The following is a 20,199-nucleotide window of genomic DNA, read 5'->3' on the forward strand; positions in this document are numbered from 1 at the left end:
AAAATTATTGTATTGAAAGGAGATAATTTAAAACATTTTTCTTTCAGACTACTAATTCTTAGTTCATAGGCCATAGCTTGTATTTAAGTGTTTCCACTTATATACTTCCTATATACTTGGACTATGCCTATTTACTTTGCATTAATAAAATCTCTTATTAGTTATAAAGAAAAAGATTAATATTTAAATCTTATAAAGACAGTTATATCCCTATTGTATTACTCGAGATGAAGATAATACTACCCGCTGAACCGACTTGGCACCTTGAAATCATTCCAAGATTTAAAAGATCCAAGACACCCCTTTTTCTCTTGGGATGGGGAGGGGAGGAGGGGGTGCATTCAGATGATTGCTTTTTATTAGATAAAATGCAGACATCAATACAATGTTTGAGCATTCTGTGGGAAGCCATAGACTAGCTGACGAATGGTAATAACCTTCAGAGTTTTTACTGCCAAGAATAACCACCATAAATAATGTAACTTGATGAAATAAAGCAGTACTTGCACAAAGGCAACAAACAACCACATCCAACTAACATTAGTGGACCAATTTGTTTCACACAAACTATTGTACAGCATATATAACCTCATACATGCCAACAAGGATGGCTTAATGGAACCAAATTGTTTCCAGAACTTCTAAAGATAATTTATTTTTACTGGAAAAAAATTGGGCCATGTATTTAGCATTCACAACCAGTTGACCGCTGCTGACTGCTGCTTGCAACATCGATGGTGTCTGGCAAGTATCTAATTCACAGTGTGGAAAATCCCCACCGGAAGAACAAGGATCCAAAGAGAAATTAGTATCCTATGTAATTGTCTAGAAAAATATGTTACGATCTAAACAACAGCAGAATAAGTACAATTTGAAGTGTTCAATGTTGGTAATCATGTGATCCTTGAAATAAGTACAATTTGAAGTGTTCAATGTTGGTAATCATGTGATCCTTGAAATAAGTACAATTTGCAAAGGTACCATTCTGATTGCAACAAATTGAAACTATAACGACTGAATTAAAATCACCATTTGGAATGAAGATATCATTTGTCCATATAGATTTCCTTTATTGATTTCTGATAGCTGATCTGCTATGTTTTGTTAGTCGTGTTTTATTGGCAGCTAGTTTCACTGCTTGTGATACTGTTACTACCGATTTGCAGATCTTTGGCATTTACAGTTTGGTTGAATGAAAATTCTTAATACTGCAAAGAAAATGGGTGTCATGCAAAACCAGTTTTGACCATTTAGGAGGTCCTTGAAGTTTTTATTTGAAATTTTATAATGGTAAAGGAACAACTAAAGTACTAAACCGAGGGTGACTAATAGGATGGATCTGCAAGTGCCCACCATAATAAAAAATGACCAAACAATGAGAAAACTGTTGTAAATAATTTTTAAGGGATGTTTTCTGGAGGCCACATAATCACTATGCAGCAAATATCTTAACCCCAAAAATATGTAGCAAATAAATGTTCCGACCAATTCTCACAAACTAATTTTGTCAGCATATCGAATCTAAGAGGAAACAGAGAGGCCAATGATATGATAAAAGAACATTTCTAAATAATATGAAGGACAAAAACTGGAGAATGTGCAAGTGAATATAGAGAGCTTGTTTTTTATGCTTACATCTCTTCCTCTTCACCACTCTTCAGGGCATTCTTAGCTATGCACTGGAAGGCTTCTTCCACATTAATACCCTCCTTGGCAGATGTCTCAAAGTATGGAATATTTCCTTTTGATGCACACCAGGCTCGAGCCTTTTTCTCTGAAACCTGGAAAATTAACAAAAGGCTACATGTTGAATTCGAGCAAAGGTATCAAAATCACATGAGAGAGAAAAACGGAAAGGGAAAACAAAATTTCCAGGAAATACATACCACTCTACTATTGCCACCATCTACATCAACCTTGTTTCCTAGAACAACAAATGGGAAATTTTCCGGATCTGAAGGACTTGCCTGCAGAAGGTTTCTCATATGATTTCAACTTTGTCTTTCATTTAAGAAACCGCAGGACAGTTTGTGAAGGACATAAATTTTCAAAAAATTTACTCCAACAAATGGATACCTGAATAAGGAATTCTTCCCTCCAGTTGTTAAGGTTGTCAAACGACTTCATTGAATTAACATCATACACAAGAACACAGCAATCAGCACCCCGATAGAAAGCAACACCAAGGCTTTGAAATCTTTCCTGCCCAGCTGTATCCCAGATCTGTCAATGACAAAAGAATGCACAGTAAATCCTCTCATTGAAGAAGCACCTAAAGATTAACCAAGCGATATCTATGCTGGAAGCCAAACTACGAACATATTTGCACTCTGGAGAAAGTATATTATTGAATGTGATACAAAATTTCTTTCTGTTTGCATCAAATTATCATTTATAAAATTGGAATTTATGTATTGACCTATTGTACCATAAATGAGTGAAAAATGAACTCAGAAATTGCAGTCATAATCAGAAAATACTAGAAAACTAACCGTATTTTCAATTGATTGGAAAGTTTTTTAGTTATTTGTCACCAAACAAGTTTAAAAAGCATATTCAAAGCAACAGTATCAGTTCACACAGAAATGGTTTTTTTTTTTTTTTTTTTTTTATAAGTGTTCACACAGAAATGTACAGGTGATGAATCCAGTTTTTACACCAATAAGTAGAAACAATAGATACATGATGTAGATACATAATGTGATACCCCATATGATATGGATAAGAGTAGGTGGTGTATGGGATCCCACATTGCTTGGTAAGGAGAAGTTCTTGCTCTTTGTAACGCCCGGGGACTTCCGATAAAATTGGAACAATACAAAGAAGATTAGCATGACCCCTACGCAAGGATGACACGCACAAATCGAGAAATTGTCCAAATTTTTTAATTGTGATACCCCATATGATATGGATAAGAGTAGGTGGTGTATGAGATCCCACATTGCTTGGGAAGGAGAAGTTCTTGTTCTTTATAAGGTTCCAATGAGGCTCCAATTGTATCATTAACTAGTCCTTTTGGAGTATAGACCATGTGGTTTGGGCCTTCCATTGGGGCGTTACAAATGGTATCAAAGCCTATCCCAACCAGAAATGTGGGACTTGAGCTGTGCCACCTATAATGGACAGGCCCTACGAGGACATCGGGAATTTAAGGGGGGTAGATTGTGATACCCTATATGATATGGATAAGAGTAGTTAGTGTATGGGATCCCACATTACTTGGGAATAAGAAGTTTTTGCTCTTTATAAAGTTCCAATGGGGCTCTAATTGTATCATTGACTAGTCTTTTTGGAGTATAAGTCATGGGATTTGGGCCTTCCATTGGAGCGTCACACATAACCAACCACTATTCATCTTTTCTTTCTCCAAGTTATTTTTGCTTTTAGTCAGACATTTTTTTATAAGTAGAGCTTAGTCACCCAAGTGAGAAGCAAAATATTGAACAAATGACAAAGAACGGCAATGCAGACATAATCATGATAAATAATTAGGAATTCCCAAAATTAAGACGTTAAAACTAAACAAATCCAACTCAAAAAAATATACAAGAACAAAAATGAGCGTGTAGGAAAATAGAGACTTCCTCCTATTTAAAAAAGTTAATGACATAATCAGTATATCTGGAACCTGTAAGGTGAAAAGCCTATCTTCAAAGTGCACTTCTTTTGTCAAAAAATCGGCTCCAATTGTTGCCTTGTATTGATTGCTAAACTTCCTATTTACATATCTGTTAGAAATATGTCAAGGAAAAAAAACAGCACTAAAATCCCGTAGAAGAGACAGCTTTTCTCTAAGCTATAACACATTATCTATATGAAATGTGAAACGCAAAAGAAAATCTCAAATAGCTGATTTAATTTTCCAGCGCACAAGGATACTGATTCATCAAGGAGGTCTTTCCTACCCTGTCAAACACAGATTAAAGAAACTCTATTAAGTTAATTGTCGTAAACAACTTGAACGAGAGATCCAAGTTTGAATAACAAAGCTTATAGAGTCCATTGAAGCTGACTAAAAATACAAGACTAAACTAAAAATTGCTCAATTCGAATTTCCATAACTAATAAAAAAGGATAAATAGATTTACTTTGGCCTCAAAATGCCATAAGAACAGTATTTAAAACCTCCAACTAGATCGAACTTAATTTAAGCAAGCAATCGAATTCGTCAGCAGAGTACCAAAAAATTCCTACTGTTCCAGATCAGTCCGTGCAAAATAAGCAAGATCTCGACAAAGATCAGACAAACATCTCCGTCTAAAACCCTAGAATAGAAAAAATCAAAGCTCGCACGCACACGAATATATAGATGCATATAAATTGTGTGTGTGTGTGTGTGTGTGTGTGTGTGTGTGAGAGAGAGAGAGAGAGAGAGAGGGAGGGAGACCCGCTGTCGCCGAGGATGATGACCTTCAAGAGGGTTCTTCTACGGGAAGGCATCGTGCGTTTATGGGATCGGATTCGATCAGAGAAAGAGAGTTTAGGGGGCTTTTACGAAGAAGACTGAAGGTCGGTCTCTCTCTCTCTCTCTGTGCGAGCGTCTGGACGCTATAATTCTCGGCTGGTCGGAGCTTATTCGGCTCTCCCTTCGAATAATTCCTATTTTCTTAATTAATTAATTTATTGTTAGCTTTGTTTTAGTTTCATTTTAGAACAGAAGATTACACAAACCCCCATCATGTGCAGCACAATGCAAGACCAGTGCCTCATGCCAGCTCATTTCTACAAGTACTCACTGTATCAAAGTTGTATAATATTAATAATAGTATTAATTTCATAAATTACTCTATCTCTTAAACAAAAAACCTGACTTCTTCCCATTTTTTCTAGCTAATAATAGCGTATAATTGTCGATAGAGATTCCCTAAAATTATCAACGCTGTATTCTTTTCATTATTAAGATTCAATATGAACACAATCATTTACAACTCCGCAATAAAATATTAAATCTTTATTTTAATGTACTAAAATGTAAGTAATAGTCAACAATTTTTTTTAAAATATAATATTTTACGATATTGATGTTGTTTGAAATGGTATATTAGATTATGAGATTAATAATCAATAATTTCATAAAATTAAATTTATAAACTAATGTGGTACGTTTTTGTATTCAATTTATTTATTTTTTAAGATGTTTTTTCATTTTGTAGTGATTTGCAAATAAAATGCTTAACTCATCCTCTTTTTGTACATGTTTAAAAAAAAATTTGAGTTTATTCTTTTTAAATTATTTCAAATTTGCTATTTATTATTCATATAATAAATATTTGATAAAAGAAAAAAATAATAAAAATTAAAAAAACAAATGTAGAATGTGGAATGTAAAGAAGTTGTGAAGATTTATTCATATATATATTACCATTTCTTTTCTTTTTTTTTGAACTCCCTCGTTAATGATAAATTTTAAATCACCACCCCTCTCTACAAATCTCTTTAATTGCAAGCATTTCCGGGTCTACAGATCATTGGTTACTAACCGATCAATAAAAAGGAAAACCACCTTAAAAACAACGAAATTTGGTTTTAAAAAAGGAATATAATTAGTTAAAGAACAAAGTAAATTATAGTTAACGATGATTCCTATTTCCTACAACACAACGCTCGTTAACACATATATGACGCATTATAACAACCTTTGTCAATTCCCTTAAGCTCACATGAGAAGCATCATTGCATTTTATTTTTATTTTTTATAAAAAATGTTAGTCCTACCGAGAATACTCGCTGTGAATGGTTACCGAGAATACTCAAAAATAATTTTATGAATATTTTTAATATTTAAGAAATTTAATAATATGTTTACAAAAAATTACAGGTTCGGTTAGATGAGAATTATCGGTGGACATATATACCTATTTCGTTTTTATTAAGTAATGCTACTCATCATTTCAACTTCTATCATCTTTTTATCATATTATGATGTTGTATTAAGTAATTGAAAATTATTTATTATAATTTATTTATAAATTTATCATCTAATATTATATTATAGAATAATATGAATTGAGATGATAAATAAATTTTTTCTTTAAAAAATGGATCGAAATTATAAAGATGTTAGAATTGGTCATGGCATAATTTGTTAGGCCATTTGCAGGTATAGAGCAGGAAAATGTTCAAACGAATACAGTAATTCACCGGTTTTGAATGGGTCAAATTAAATATTGTCCTAATTAATTAACTCTTAACCGGATAATAAACAAATACATCAAACAACTGATCTTGACCAGGAACGACAGCTGGTCCTGACAGTACAGCAACAAAAAAAGTTTAAGCTTTTGTTTTTTTGTTTGTTTTAACAGAAGAGGAAGGTAATTTCTTTCCAAGATTGACCATGACATGACATTTTTACTAGCAATAGATAAATAAAGAAATAAATAATCATTTGTTTTAGATGCAAATAGCGTGCATATATTGGTAACATATCAATCCGGTCTAGTAATTTGTTTTGTTTTTTTATTTTTTAATAACAAATAATATTTTCAGCCATAAAATATTTAAACTTCACATATTCTTTTGAGAGGGGTGAGTAAATATAGAACTTATATAAAAATATTAATTTTTTATTAATAAATCTTATTTAAAAAAAAATATGTGACACTTACCCGATCCATATATCTAGCATTACTCTAATTTCTCCGAGATCAACGAATTTATTAATCCTTATCCCAAAAACAATAATTCGGCACAAAAATAGCAAAGACAAGAATCCTTAATTTGCTTAAAAATAGAAACCAGTACAGAAGGTTCCCTAGTCAGTAGGAGGCCGTGATCAGGGGAGGAATGGAACTATTACCATGCAACGTCATTTTTCTATCCTCCCTTCGATCAGAATGCTCCTGCCCTTCTCCCTCAGGTACGTGGCCTCCTTCTTCTTTTTTCTCTCTCCATCTTTCTTTTTGTGGAAAACATAACCTAAGTTGCTGGAAGTAAATTATATTCATGACCAATGACTTCGATTAAATTATATATCGTTGTTTCTTCCAAGGCTAGGATGATGCTGTTTTATGTTATTCAGGGTATTGGAGTACTTTCATATAATTGGCTTCGTTAATCAATTTTCTTTTGTTTTCTTCGCTAATGAATATTTGATTCAGAGGTCATCCATCGTTTGGAGGAGCGGTGGGGTTTAACAGGCACCTTTTGAGGATAATTTAGGTTGAAGACTCAAAACAAATGGCTTCTGAATCCTTGCCAGCGCCAACAAATTCTCCACCTGCACCAGATACTCCTCCTCCTTCGTTATCATCACCCCCACCAGCTTCATCACCCCCACCACCAACGTCGACGTCGTCGCCGCCACCATCTTTACCAGTACCTCCAGTACCACCAGCCTCGTCACCGCCGCCGTCTAAGGAATCTCCACCACCACCAACAGCAACATCCCCACCACCTCAGAATTCACCTTCGCCACCACCCCCTCAAGATTCCAACTCTTCTCCTCCTCCCCCTTCCTCTTCTGGAACACCTTCACCTCCTCCTCCTTCGTCCAATGGAGGAGGTGGTAATGATGATTTGCCTTCTCCACCGCCACCGCACAACGCATCTAGTCATTCATCGCCCTCACCTCCCTTGCAACAACTCTCACCACCAAGTCGATCGTCACCAAACTCCTCGTCTGGTTCTGATACGTCGACATCTACAGCTGGTTCATCTTCACAGTCGACGACACTTCCTTTAATAATTGGAGTTGCGGCTGGGGCAGGGTTGTTAATGCTTCTCATCATAATTGCTCTATACTTTTCATGCACTAGAAAGAAGAAGAAACGAGATCAACATCAATACTACCCTTCCCATCCAACCAAAGGTATGTATTTGATGTTATAATTCTTTTTAAGTCATTTTCTGCTAAATTTTTTATGAGCTAGGAATGATATTCCTAACAACTCTTTTATAATCTAATCTATTTCACAACCAATTAATTAGGTAAGCATATGTTACATTGTTACTTCAATTTATTTTCAATTTTATAAAACTACCCTTATCTAATATAAAGCTGTAATCGAAATAGTCGATTCTTAAAACTAAAGACATATTTTTGCGGTTATGGCTAAAACTAGGTTTTTTATAATTTGATCAGCTAGCTGTTTGCCATCTCAATTCTCTTTCGAGTGATGCTATGAACAAGTCCCAAATGTATAAGTTTTGAACAAGTCTTTTGTAAAAAAGAAAATCTAACCAAGAAAAAGTGAGTTTTTTCACACTTTTTTTTATGGTAGAATCCACTTTTTTTATAAAAAAACTCATGCAAGACTTGTATATTTGGGACGTGTATATATTATTATTCTTCCCTTTAACTTGAAGTCTCGCGATTTTAGTGTTTATAAATAAAAGGTAGAAGATAAAATAAGGTAATGAACAAATATTCATGTTCTCTTGCGATTATATTTTTATGTGCAGTAGTGAAAACTGATAAGAAAGGCATGTAATATAGAAAAGAGTGTAAAACTAAGGTATTAGTTGATCATGAATTGTAGCTTAACTAGTATATCTCCCCCTATAGTAATAAAGGTGACGGTGGGGTTGAAGGGGTTTAATTCCCACATAGATGCCCTTTATTTGTAAATTAAACACTAACGCGGTTTTTTAGTACGGTCAGTGATCTTGAGAATGCAGGGAGGATTATCGATTTATCCATTACATGCTTTTCTTTTCTATTTATTGTTTATGCTATTATTTATTTATTAAAAGAAAAAAGTAAAGCACTCGAGAGGGATAATCACTTGCGAAAATGAAATTAATAGACTAGCCAGATCATACATATTAAATCATGTAATGTCTTCTTTAATTTATATGATATTTTTATATTCTAATCAATGACGACTCGTCTAAGCTTTCATCAGAATTTTACGTCAAAAACCAAGTCAAAAAACTCAAGAAAAAGAACTTCTGGAATATCATGTGCAGGCGGCGAATATTACACGGATTCCAGATGGAACAACGGACCTGAACCCAATAATGGTCATATTAATGTTAATATACCTCCACCAGTTTCACCTTCACAGCCGCAGCCGCCGGTCAATAGTGGTGACCTTAGCTCCAACTCTGGTGGTACTACTGCCTTGCCACCCCCACACCCTAACGTGGCTCTTGGGTTCGGAAAGAGCACCTTCACCTATGAAGAGCTAGCTGCTGCAACTGCGGGCTTCTCTCAAGCTAACATATTGGGTCAAGGAGGGTTCGGTTACGTGCATAAAGGGGTGTTGCCAAACGGAAAGGAAATTGCGGTGAAAAGTCTCAAAGCCGGCAGCGGGCAAGGAGAGCGCGAGTTCCAAGCCGAGGTTGAGATTATTAGTCGTGTCCATCATCGCCACCTTGTGTCACTTGTTGGGTATTGTATTGCAGGAGGAGGGAGAAGGATGTTGGTCTATGAATATCTTCCCAATAAAACCCTTGAATTCCACCTTCATGGTATGTTTTGTACTCTCATGATTGTCCCATGTTGCTTAAAATATCATAAGCAGAATTTTATTATTAGAAATACAATGTGCTCACGAGTGCATTGATGAGTTTTTGAGATTTTACACACAATTAATCTATATTTGATGCATTGCCCAGGAAACACAATGTGCACCTTGTCATTTCAAATGACTTGATCGTACTTTGTTGAAATAATTTGCAGGAAAAGATCGTCCAACCATGGACTGGTCTACCAGGCTAAAGATCGCAATGGGATCAGCCAAAGGGCTTGCATACCTGCATGAAGACTGTTAGTGATTTTTAAATAAATTTCTCTCTCTCTCTCTCACTCACTCACACTCGACTTATAATAATTTGTTTGATATTTGTAGGTCACCCTCGCATCATTCATCGGGATATTAAAGGTGCAAATATTCTACTTGACTGCAGTTTTGAAGCCAAGGTATGTGCAATATTATTATTATATATCATAAGATGCATGCAATTATACCTTATAATATGTATAAAATTCGTCTGCAAACAAATAAGAAAAGGCTTATAATGAAGATTGTTCATGTTAATTACATCTTCAATTTCTTCTGCGTATTTAGGTGGCTGATTTCGGGTTGGCAAAGCTAAATCAAGACAACTTCACTCATGTGTCTACTCGCGTCATGGGAACATTTGGGTACGTAATAAGAACTAATTATAAGTTTCCTTTCGTGCTAGCTATCAATATAAGAAAATAATTTATTAAAGATCTACATATTCATTTTAATTGGAAAATGAAATTTGATGGGAAGTGTTTATTTGGGTTAACATTTATTTAATAAATGCAGGTACTTGGCTCCTGAGTATGCATCAAGCGGCAAGCTAACCGAAAAATCTGATGTTTTCTCATTTGGTGTTATGCTTTTGGAACTGATAACTGGACGGCGTCCTGTGGATCCCTCTGGTGACTTGGAGGACAGCTTAGTAGATTGGGTTTGAATACTCGCTTTGAACACTCCATTTAATTTCATTTTCATTTGCTCTTTATACAAGACGTACGTACGTTATATTGTAATGGAATGACAAATCTAATTAATCGCTTGATTCGTGAATCAACAGGCTAGACCTCTTTGTGCGCGGGCAATAGAGGAGGGGAACTACGACAAGCTGGTGGATCCACGCTTGGATAACAATTATGCCCCCCATGAGATGGCACGAATGGTGGCATGTGCTGGTGCAAGTGTTAGGCATTCTGCTGGAAGGCGACCCAAAATGAGCCAGGTATAGGAATATTGCCAATTACGATGGTCCATTATAACAAATATCACCTAATAAAAAGAGCAAAAGTGTAACGAGTAGAAGATATTTCGTACTTGATGTGGTATAGTTTTGAAATTAACTTTTATTAAAAGGAATACTGGGATGGATCATGAGGTATTTTATATATGGAACAGATTGTACGTGCCTTGGAAGGTGATGTCTCACTGGATGACTTGAACGAGGTGATGAAACCTGGCCAAAGTTCCAACTTTGGCTCTAGTAGCTCCGAGTATGATGCCAGCTTGTACAGCGCTAACATGAAGAAGTTTAGGAAGATGGCATTGGATAGCCAGGAATATGGAAGCAGTGAATATGGAGCCACAAGCGAATATGGGCTCAACCCATCGTCCACGAGCAGTAGTGATAACTCTCAGGAGTTGAGCAGGAAAGCGAGCCGGAAGTAAGGTCACTCATGAGCAAACTCATACTACCTCTCCAAAACAAGAGATCATGAGAACTTATCCTTTTTCGGAGCAGGAACTTATGATCTTTAGGTTACAAGTATATGCCACTCGACCTGTTAAGACGATCGTAAAGTGGCAAAACTGTGCTCGCAGTCGCGTTACGGCATTTAACATTGTCGTCCAATATATCTTGAGTGGTGCTCATGAGTGGTACGGTAAAGTCGTTTAATTAGGATGTCAACTTGTATTGCAACTTGTATTGCAACTAGCATTGCTGTGTTTTCTTAATTAATTGAGACGATCCTTGATCGATTTATGCTGTATAGTGCTTTTGGGATTTGAGAGTATATATTATTAATATATGTGTTCTAGTACTAATGTTTATATATATGTTATATGTTTGGATGTAGCTTATTAATTTCAAAAATTCTACATTAAGTCATTTTTGCATGTTCTTTATAGACTCCACTAATATGATTAGTTGTGTCATTTTTTTTTAATATAAATAACTGTTTTGGTCAATAATATTAGTTGAGTATATAAAGAATACATAAAAGTAACTATATATAGTAAAACTCAATTAATTTATCTACAAAGATATATAAAATCTTTGCACGCCATAAATGTGGTTCCAAATTTAACATAATGAGAGCAATATTAATCTTTATCCATTTGAATTAATATATGTAGATATAGATATATCACACAAGTTACTCTATTTGTAGAGAAAATTCTTTTCATCGGCTATTATTTACTATCTTACACCCCACACTCTATGGAAAAAAAATTATAGGTATCAAATGTAAAAATAAATAGTGACTGATGTATAGAATTTTTCATTTGTGGATCTATATAGAAATACTCACAGTGAGAGAAGAGTGTTCATGCTAGCCATCATCAAGGTATCTCACATGACACGACCACGCAATAGAGAATTACAACTCTAACCATGAGCTTAACGAATGATGACATTTTAAAAGCAAAATGTAAATCTTTTTATAATTTTGTTTATGTAAAGTCTTTATTAACATTTATGTACTGAATTAAAAATATGTGAAAAAAAAATTACCTTGATATGTCATATTGAAAGGTCATTAATTATTTTAATTAGGTAAGATCACATGCTAAGATAATATCCTAGTTAGCCAAAAGGTAGATCAGTAATACTTCTCGTAACACCATCAACATAATACCTACCCACGTAATATTATTGATATAACATATATCTTTAATCATTACTCGCATGTAAATGTCAAAAAATGAACTACCCAAAATGTTGATTTCTTGTAAGAATAATTCTATTTATCATTCTCACACATCATACATCATATTTTTTTTAATTTTTTTTTAATTTTTCCTATAAAAAATATGCAGTGTATGAATGATAAGTAGAACAATTCAATTATTTTAACAAGAATAAAATAAATTAAAAAATAATTTTAAAATATGTAAAATATGTGGTATGAGATGATTAATAGCATCTCTTCTTGTAAAATGACACCATGAGACATTTTCAGACTTTGGATAAATATGGGCCGGTCTATCAAAGGAGGACAATACAGTCATTTCAATTCTAGAAACATTGTGCTCTTCCATGCTGTTGGATCTTCGAAGGTATTTTCTCCCATGGCCCATGGGATTGCCGCATGGGTTCTCCGTTTTTTCGAAATTAAGGGTTTGTTTGTTTTTAGAGATGAAATGAGATGAGATGAATTGAAATTAAAATTAAAAAATTAAATAAAATATTGTTAGAATATATTTTTTAATATTATTTTTGTTTTGGGATTTGAAAAAATTGAATTGTTTATTTTATTTTGTGTGGAGATTTAAAAAAATTCTAATAATGAGGTGAGATGAGATGAAATATTTTCTGAAAACAAACGAGACCTAAACTATTATCCATGACGTGCAACACTTCAATTAGGTGAGTACATTATACTTTAAGTACTCTATTGCCCGCAGGAGATCCTCGCCCAATAATAGCAGTCTCGCCTTTGTGCGTTAGACAACATCGTCTTCTCGTTCACCTCCGAGCCCTCTTCAAAAACTAATATCAGTGCTCTCGTGTGTGTGGTGTATATATATATAGAGAGAGAGAGACAGAGGGAGAGGGAGAGGGAGAGAGAGTAGAGCTCTGATTGTTCCTTCAATATCTCAGAAATTCATAAAATTCAGTGATGGCCCAGCCGCTAGTGAAGAAGGACGATGATCGTGACGACGAAGGTATTTCTTGCACTGCTTCAAATACATGTTCTCCCCAATTGATAATCAAGTTTAATTTTTCTGTATTTTTTTATAAAAATTCTTTCAATTTTGTATGCTATAACGGCCAGATCAGTATTTAGGTTCCAGATCCGTTCGTACATTGCTACTTTGTTTCAATCACAAATCTGTTTTGTGTGTAGTTTTTTCGATCTGGCTTAGTCTTAGTTGATCTGATTACTTTCATTTGGTTTTAGATTTTGTTGATTTATCGCCTCGCTTAAATCGCGATTTGCGTCGTGAAAATTTACCATTGTTACGTTCGTTCACTCTGATGCTGATGGTTTAGTAATTTAGATCTTGTAACTTCACCATTAATTGGGTGCGATTCAATTCCAAATGCGTTCGTTCTTGTAAATTACAAGTTCATAAAGGAACCATTGATGCTTATTCTGTAATACATTGGTTGCAGCGGACTACTCTCCGTTTCTGGGGATTGAGAAGGGTGCCGTTCTACAGGAAGCTAGGGTTTTCAATGACCCTCAGCTAGATCCTAGGAGATGCTCTCAGGTTTTTCCTTTGCACGGCCAACCTCTTTATCTACATTTTTAAATTTCTTCTTTTTGGGTCAGGAAATGATTCTAAATAGTTTTGGGTTGTATGGTTTTCAGGTTATAACAAAGCTTTTGTACCTGCTTAATCAGGGGGAGACATTCACAAAGGTCCCGTTTCTTCTTTTTATAATTGTTTCTTGGTTTTTATTCCTCTGAAGTCCGTGCTTCTTTTACACGTGGGCAATTTAGAATATCTGTATCTTTTCACCGACTTTTTTTGGGGGTTGAATATATAGATTGAATTGAATTATACAATTGTGTGCTTGAACCTTTTCTGACGATTTGTACATAGAATTTATAGATTGAAGCCACAGAAGTCTTCTTTGCTGTGACGAAGCTTTTCCAATCAAGAGATATAGGGTTAAGGAGAATGGTGTATTTGATGATAAAGGAGCTTTCTCCTTCTGCAGATGAGGTTACTCTCCCTACAGATTTATTTCAGTTACTTCATGTTACACCCTTGTGTTTAAGAATAGGCACTAACAGGTTTATCACTTTTCTATGAAAAGGTGATTATTGTCACAAGCTCCCTTATGAAGGACATGACTAGCAAGACCGACATGTATCGGGCAAATGCTATTCGTGTGCTTTGCCGGATAACAGAAGGAACCCTTCTGACCCAAATTGAGCGTTACTTGAAACAAGCAATTGTTGATAAAAATCCAGTTGTTGCAAGTGCAGCCTTAGTTAGTGGGATTCATTTGCTCCAGGTATCATTGCATTTTTCCTAGCCTTCATTTTTATATGGATTTTTTTATCCTACATTGTACTCCAAATTTTATTTTGGACAGACAAACCCAGAAATTGTGAAGAGGTGGAGTAATGAGGTTCAAGAAGCAGTTCAATCAAGGGCAGCCCTTGTACAATTTCATGCTTTGGCCTTGCTCCATCAGGTATGCTGGATTTTTTTGTTTGATTAAAACCAAATTTTAATGATTTGTTCACAATTTTATCAGAGGAAATACTTGCTTTATAGTTGTGCAAGATGTGTATCATATACTGCCTATTTACGAGAATCGTTCGTTTTCCTATTAGCTTTTTGTTTTTTTTCCGTCGAAATTTAAGTTCATTTGATAAATGGTTGGAGTTATGAATTTTTAGATTTTTATTTGTTTGTGCATGTCTAGAGCAGATATGTGCCAGTGTTAAATGCTTTTTTCATTGTTGTCTTTGGACTCTATAGGCATGGCCTTTTTCATGATTACTATTTCTGACCTTTAAGACCCAATAGGTGTTGATAACCATTCAAACTTGCAGATCAGACAGAATGATCGGCTAGCTGTAAGCAAGTTGGTTACCAGCTTGACAAAAGGAACCGTTCGTTCTCCTTTGGCCCAAAGCCTTTTGATTCGTTATACTAGTCAGGTGTGTATCTGCTCTATCATATAGTTCACTGTAAGGGTTACTTTTTTTGTGTTTCATCTTTGTTAAGTGTTCTGTGTCTAGGTTATTCGTGAGTCAGCCACAAACATACAGACAGGGGATCGTCCTTTCTATGATTTTCTTGAGGGTTGTTTGCGCCACAAGGCAGAAATGGTGATTTTTGAGGCTGCCAGAGCAATCACAGAACTCAGTGGAGTTACAACTAGAGAACTAACTCCTGCAATTACCGTTCTTCAGCTCTTTTTAAGCTCTTCCAAGCCAGTGTTGAGATTTGCTGCTGTCCGGACTTTGAATAAGGTTAACTGCTTTTCTATACTACTACAAATTGTTCTTCTGCACTATTAAAATATTATGCTTTTTCTCTAATTTATTTTTGTTTATTGTTTCGATAAGTAATATATTTTTGTTGATAAAGTGAATGCAAAAATACTGACTTGCTGCATTGGGAGGCGGTGGTGTTTTTATGTGTGGTTTTATTGGTGGAATACCATAGTATCTGTAAAAGATACTTGAACCTCCATTCTGATATTAATCAGCTGGAAGAGACGTAGATATTTGATAATGAGACATACCAATCTTGCTTTTCTCATCATGTATAACATTTCTATGGTGTTAAACCTGTTGGATCCCTTTCCTCAATGCAAGATTTTAAGCTTACTTATCAAAAAAATATTTTAAGCTTGAAATTTTCTCAGGTGGCAATGACACATCCAATGGCTGTCACTAACTGCAACATTGATATGGAGAGTTTAATTTCTGATCAGAACAGAAGCATTGCCACACTTGCCATCACCACACTTTTGAAGACAGGAAATGAGTCAAGTGTGGATCGTCTGATGAAGCAGATAACAAATTTCATGTCAGATATTGCCGATGAGTTCAAAATTGTTGTTGTTGAAGCCATAAGATCTCTGTGTTTGAAGTTTCCGCTGAAGTACAGATCTCTGTGGGTGATATGTTAACTTGCTTTATGTTACTTTTGGGAAATTTGTGTTTTATTTTATGCATCTTTTCTATGGACATTCCGCTCTGCCTCTTTCTTCAGTAATATGGACCTTTTCTTTTTCTTAAAGGATGAACTTCCTAAGCAATATTCTTAGAGAGGAGGGTGGGTTTGAATACAAAAAGGCAATCATAGATTCGATTGTTATCCTCATAAGAGATATCCCTGAAGCAAAAGAGAGTGGGTTGCTTCATCTCTGCGAATTTATTGAAGATTGTGAATTCACCTATCTTTCCACACAGGTGGCGTTTTACTCCAGTTTTCATCTGCTGCACAATGTGCTCTTGACTTTTCTTTGTTCGTCCTCTCACTTAAGAAAATTATGTTTGATCTTACATTTATTAGATTCTCCACTTCCTGGGGATTGAAGGGCCAAAAACCTCAGATCCTAGCAAATATATACGGTACGTATACAACCGAGTGCATCTTGAAAATGCAACTGTTCGGGCGAGTGCTGTGAGCACATTGGCAAAGTTTGGTGCTATGGTTGATTCATTGAAGGTAACGTTCAACTTTTCTTTTGCTCATAAACAACTTTTTTATTTTTTTTTTATGTCGGGGAACCTCTCCAAGGTAGGGAGGGCCCTTCGGATCCACCCCTGCAGAGTAAATCCTGGTCCTGTGTAACACACCCTCGAAAGTTTCCCTACACGGAACTGGTTAAATCGCTGGTTTTTCACTAGTGGGTGTGGCCCCAAAGGATTGTTTGCACCCATGAGGTGTTGAACCTTGGACCTTGAAGGGAGTGATACCCCAAGACCAAGGCCTTCACCACTTGGGCCAACCCCTTGGGGTTGCTCATAAACAACTTATATTGGTTGGAATGTTACATATGTTTTTTTTATAAGGAATGTTACAGACGTATGTTTGAAATATTCATTTCGGTCTTTGTTTCAGCCTCGCATTTTTGTGCTGTTGAGACGATGTCTTTTTGACAGCGATGATGAGGTGAGTTATCTAATATATTTTAATTCCCTAGGTTTTGCTTTATTGTGGTCATCTCCAACTTGTTTGTATGAACATTCATAGGTGTTTTATCAGTCTTGTTTTCTTCATTCGTTATTTGTGCTAATAAATATCAATATAGTCTCTATGTCAATTTCTTCGTCCCTTTTTACCTCGCCAAAAATTAAAGTCTGTTCTATCTCATTTCGTACCATATCAACTCTTTCAAAACTTTTATCAAGCGTCTATGTATGTTGCTTTTTCTGCAGGTTCGTGATAGGGCAACACTCTATCTGAATACTCTTGGTGGTGATGGTTCAGTTGTTGAAACCGACAAAGATGTGAAGGAATTCCTCTTTGGATCACTGGATCTCCCACTTGTCAATTTGGAGACAAGTTTGAAAAATTATGTATGACTTCTCCAGTTGCTTTTTGCTTTCTGTGCTGATAAATTTCACCATAATATCAAAATTTAATGCGTTTAATATGTATACAGGAGCCTTCAGAAGAACCTTTTGACATTAGTTCTGTGCCCAGGGAAGTTAAGACCCAGCCACTTGCCGAGAAGAAGGGCCCAAGTAAAAAGCCAACAGGGCTGGCTGCTCCACCGACTGCCCCTGTATCCACTGTTGATGCTTATGAAAAGCTGCTTTCCTCTATTCCGGAGTTTGCGGACTTTGGGAAGCTTTTCAAGGTACCATGACCTGATGTTTTTTTTATCAATTATTTACAGTATTTGTTCCAGGGTTTCTGGTTGGCAATTATGCGCTTTTATTGTTCTTACCAGTCTTCAGCACCTGTGGAGCTTACAGAAGCTGAAACAGAATACTCAGTGAATGCCGTAAAGCATATCTTTGATGGGCATGTTGTGTTCCAGTACAACTGCACCAATACAATTCCTGAGCAATTACTAGAACACGTAATGGCCATTTTATTGAAAGCAGAAGTTCATATCAATCCTACTTGAGACTTCCTTTGTAATTATTTCTGCTCGTGCCAGGTCACTGTTGTTGTGGATGCTTCAGAAGCAGAGGAATTCTCTCAAGTTATATCCAAGCCTCTCAAATCCCTCCCTTATGACACACCTGGACAGATCTTTGTGGCATTTGAGAAGCCTGAAGGTGTCCCAGCTGTGGGAAAATTTTCAAACATGTTGAGGTTCACTGTTAAAGAGGTACTAGTATTCCCTTTATCTTCATGAAAATGCTCTCTCTCTCTCTCTCTCTCTAGCCCTCCATCCATTTCTTGTTGCTTTTTGGCAGCTGTTACTGTTGATCTCTACTCTCAATATCTGACTTAAGTTTGTTTTAAACAGAACCACTTGCACATTATCTAAGTTTGTTTTCATCCATATATTCTTAAATGGCATCTTCCGAAAGATAAAAACACAAAGTTTATTGCATGTCTCAGAGAAATGGAATAACTTCTAAGCAAGTGTGAAAGATAAGGGGTATCTGGAGTTTATGCTAATCATTAGCATATCCTACTTGGCTTTCATATCTTACATATTTGATGATCCTACCAGGTTGATCCAACCACTGGTGAGGCAGAGGATGATGGAGTTGAAGATGAATACCAGCTAGAGGACCTGGAGGTTGTAGCAGCTGATTACATGTTGAAAGTGGGGGTCTCAAATTTCCGAAATGCGTGGGAAAGCATGGGTGCAGATTGTGAGAGGGTAGATGAATATGGCCTTGGTCCAAGGGAGAGCTTGGCTGAAGCTGCAAGTGCTGTGATCAGCCTTCTTGGCCTGCAGCCCTGTGAGGTATGTAAATTGTTTGGATTTTGTACTTGCAAAACTTGCCAATGGTGGTATACTTTAAGTATGCAGATATAGTCATTATTATGAGATTACTTGATTATATGAGTTTAGACTGATAGGCTGAAACTTCTGTTTTTGGGAGCTTGCTAGAGGACATATATGTACCCTACTAATGGATCAAATGACAACTTCATGTTCATGTGAAAGTTCTTTGTTTATTTTTGGTTCTTAATTTGCATTTGGTTTATTAGACAGCATCATGATGAAGTTGCGAGTTTTACCCACTTATGGTGGTGCCACATCTTCAGAACATGGGTAGGCAAATAATAAAATCTAATGGCCATCCAGCTTTAACTAGCTTGTCTTAAAGTTGGCTAAAATTTTGCTTTCCCTGCAGTCCCATCAGGGTGTAAGTCTGCCCCTTAAGAAAGGAAAAGTTTGTACTAAAGCGTGTTATATTATGAGCTTAGTTGACTGCAATTTCTCTGGAAGCTGATTTAATAATCTTCCATTTATTTCTGGTGTTGTTCAGGGCACGGAGGTTGTCCCAAGCAATTCGAGATCACACACTTGTCTGTTATCCGGTGTATATATAGGCAATGTGAGGGTTCTTGTGCGCATATCTTTTGGTATTGATGGTCCGAAGGAAGTCGCAATGAAACTGGCTGTCAGATCTGAGGATGAAACCGTCAGTGATGCCATTCACGAGATTGTGGCAAGCGGCTAGAATGGTATTGAGGAATGCTTCACTCGACGCTTCCTTGTAGTTTTTTTTTTTATCCTCCCGGGAATTGAGATTAGAGGTGGATTGTTGCAAACAGATTACTTGTAGAGGAGAATTTGAAGAAACACTAGGTTTTAAAGTTAAGCTTGCTGGGATATTCATTTGCACCATTTTGAGCATTTTCCGCGATTATCATGTCAGGCTCATTGGATGAAGAATTTTGAGGCACTGTATACGTTTAATCTCTGCGTGTAATACTTAAATTCTTTGAATGTTGTACTCAAACCGAATGCTGCAAATTGAATTTTTTGTGTTGAGATGGAAATTCTGAGCCTCTTATTCTCTTTACACGTCTATATAGGGAGGGGGGCCAGATTCCTCAGGCCGTATTGAATGTATTTCTCAGCAAGAGTGATCCTTGCACTTCTTTGTTAATTCAATTCTCTTCG

At 35.9% G+C, this 20,199-nt stretch overlaps 3 protein-coding genes and 1 non-coding gene across 4 annotated transcripts; 3 read left to right on the top strand and 1 right to left on the bottom strand.

The window, feature by feature from the left end:
- Positions 1-461: 461 nt before the first annotated feature.
- LOC121256164 (ras-related protein Rab7) lies at positions 462-4,589 on the bottom strand. Its single transcript, XM_041156833.1, has 8 exons — positions 4,555-4,589; positions 4,388-4,515; positions 3,880-3,906; positions 3,629-3,728; positions 2,077-2,223; positions 1,887-1,967; positions 1,636-1,781; positions 462-752 (listed from the first exon to the last, which is right to left on the bottom strand). The coding sequence occupies exons 2-8, from the start codon at positions 4,438-4,440 to the stop codon at positions 686-688; spliced, it is 621 nt and encodes a 206-aa protein (XP_041012767.1). The 5' UTR covers positions 4,441-4,515; positions 4,555-4,589; the 3' UTR covers positions 462-685.
- Positions 2,782-2,885, top strand: LOC121256793. The gene has a single exon (XR_005939084.1). It is a non-coding gene; the product is annotated as a U6 spliceosomal RNA (small nuclear RNA).
- A 2,509-nt stretch (positions 4,590-7,098) lies between the features above and the next one.
- Positions 7,099-11,559, top strand: LOC121254154 (proline-rich receptor-like protein kinase PERK7). The gene is made up of 8 exons (XM_041154111.1): positions 7,099-7,810; positions 8,911-9,414; positions 9,626-9,712; positions 9,795-9,865; positions 10,014-10,090; positions 10,242-10,386; positions 10,513-10,674; positions 10,848-11,559. Exons 1-8 carry the CDS (start codon positions 7,180-7,182, stop codon positions 11,115-11,117), a joined length of 1,947 nt encoding a protein of 648 aa, XP_041010045.1. The 5' UTR covers positions 7,099-7,179; the 3' UTR covers positions 11,118-11,559.
- A 1,570-nt stretch (positions 11,560-13,129) lies between these two features.
- On the top strand, positions 13,130-20,035 carry LOC121254965 (coatomer subunit gamma-2). Its single transcript, XM_041155218.1, has 18 exons — positions 13,130-13,340; positions 13,792-13,889; positions 13,991-14,041; positions 14,235-14,348; positions 14,443-14,643; positions 14,725-14,826; positions 15,191-15,298; positions 15,380-15,613; positions 16,012-16,262; positions 16,390-16,561; positions 16,665-16,820; positions 17,217-17,267; positions 17,534-17,674; positions 17,761-17,958; positions 18,052-18,183; positions 18,265-18,438; positions 18,790-19,029; positions 19,559-20,035. Exons 1-18 carry the CDS (start codon positions 13,295-13,297, stop codon positions 19,751-19,753), a joined length of 2,664 nt encoding a protein of 887 aa, XP_041011152.1. The 5' UTR covers positions 13,130-13,294; the 3' UTR covers positions 19,754-20,035.
- The last annotated feature ends 164 nt before the right edge of the window (positions 20,036-20,199 follow it).

The sequence above is a fragment of the Juglans microcarpa x Juglans regia genome, chromosome 3D, assembly GCF_004785595.1.
Source record: "Juglans microcarpa x Juglans regia isolate MS1-56 chromosome 3D, Jm3101_v1.0, whole genome shotgun sequence".
Classification (NCBI taxonomy): domain Eukaryota; kingdom Viridiplantae; phylum Streptophyta; class Magnoliopsida; order Fagales; family Juglandaceae; genus Juglans; species Juglans microcarpa x Juglans regia.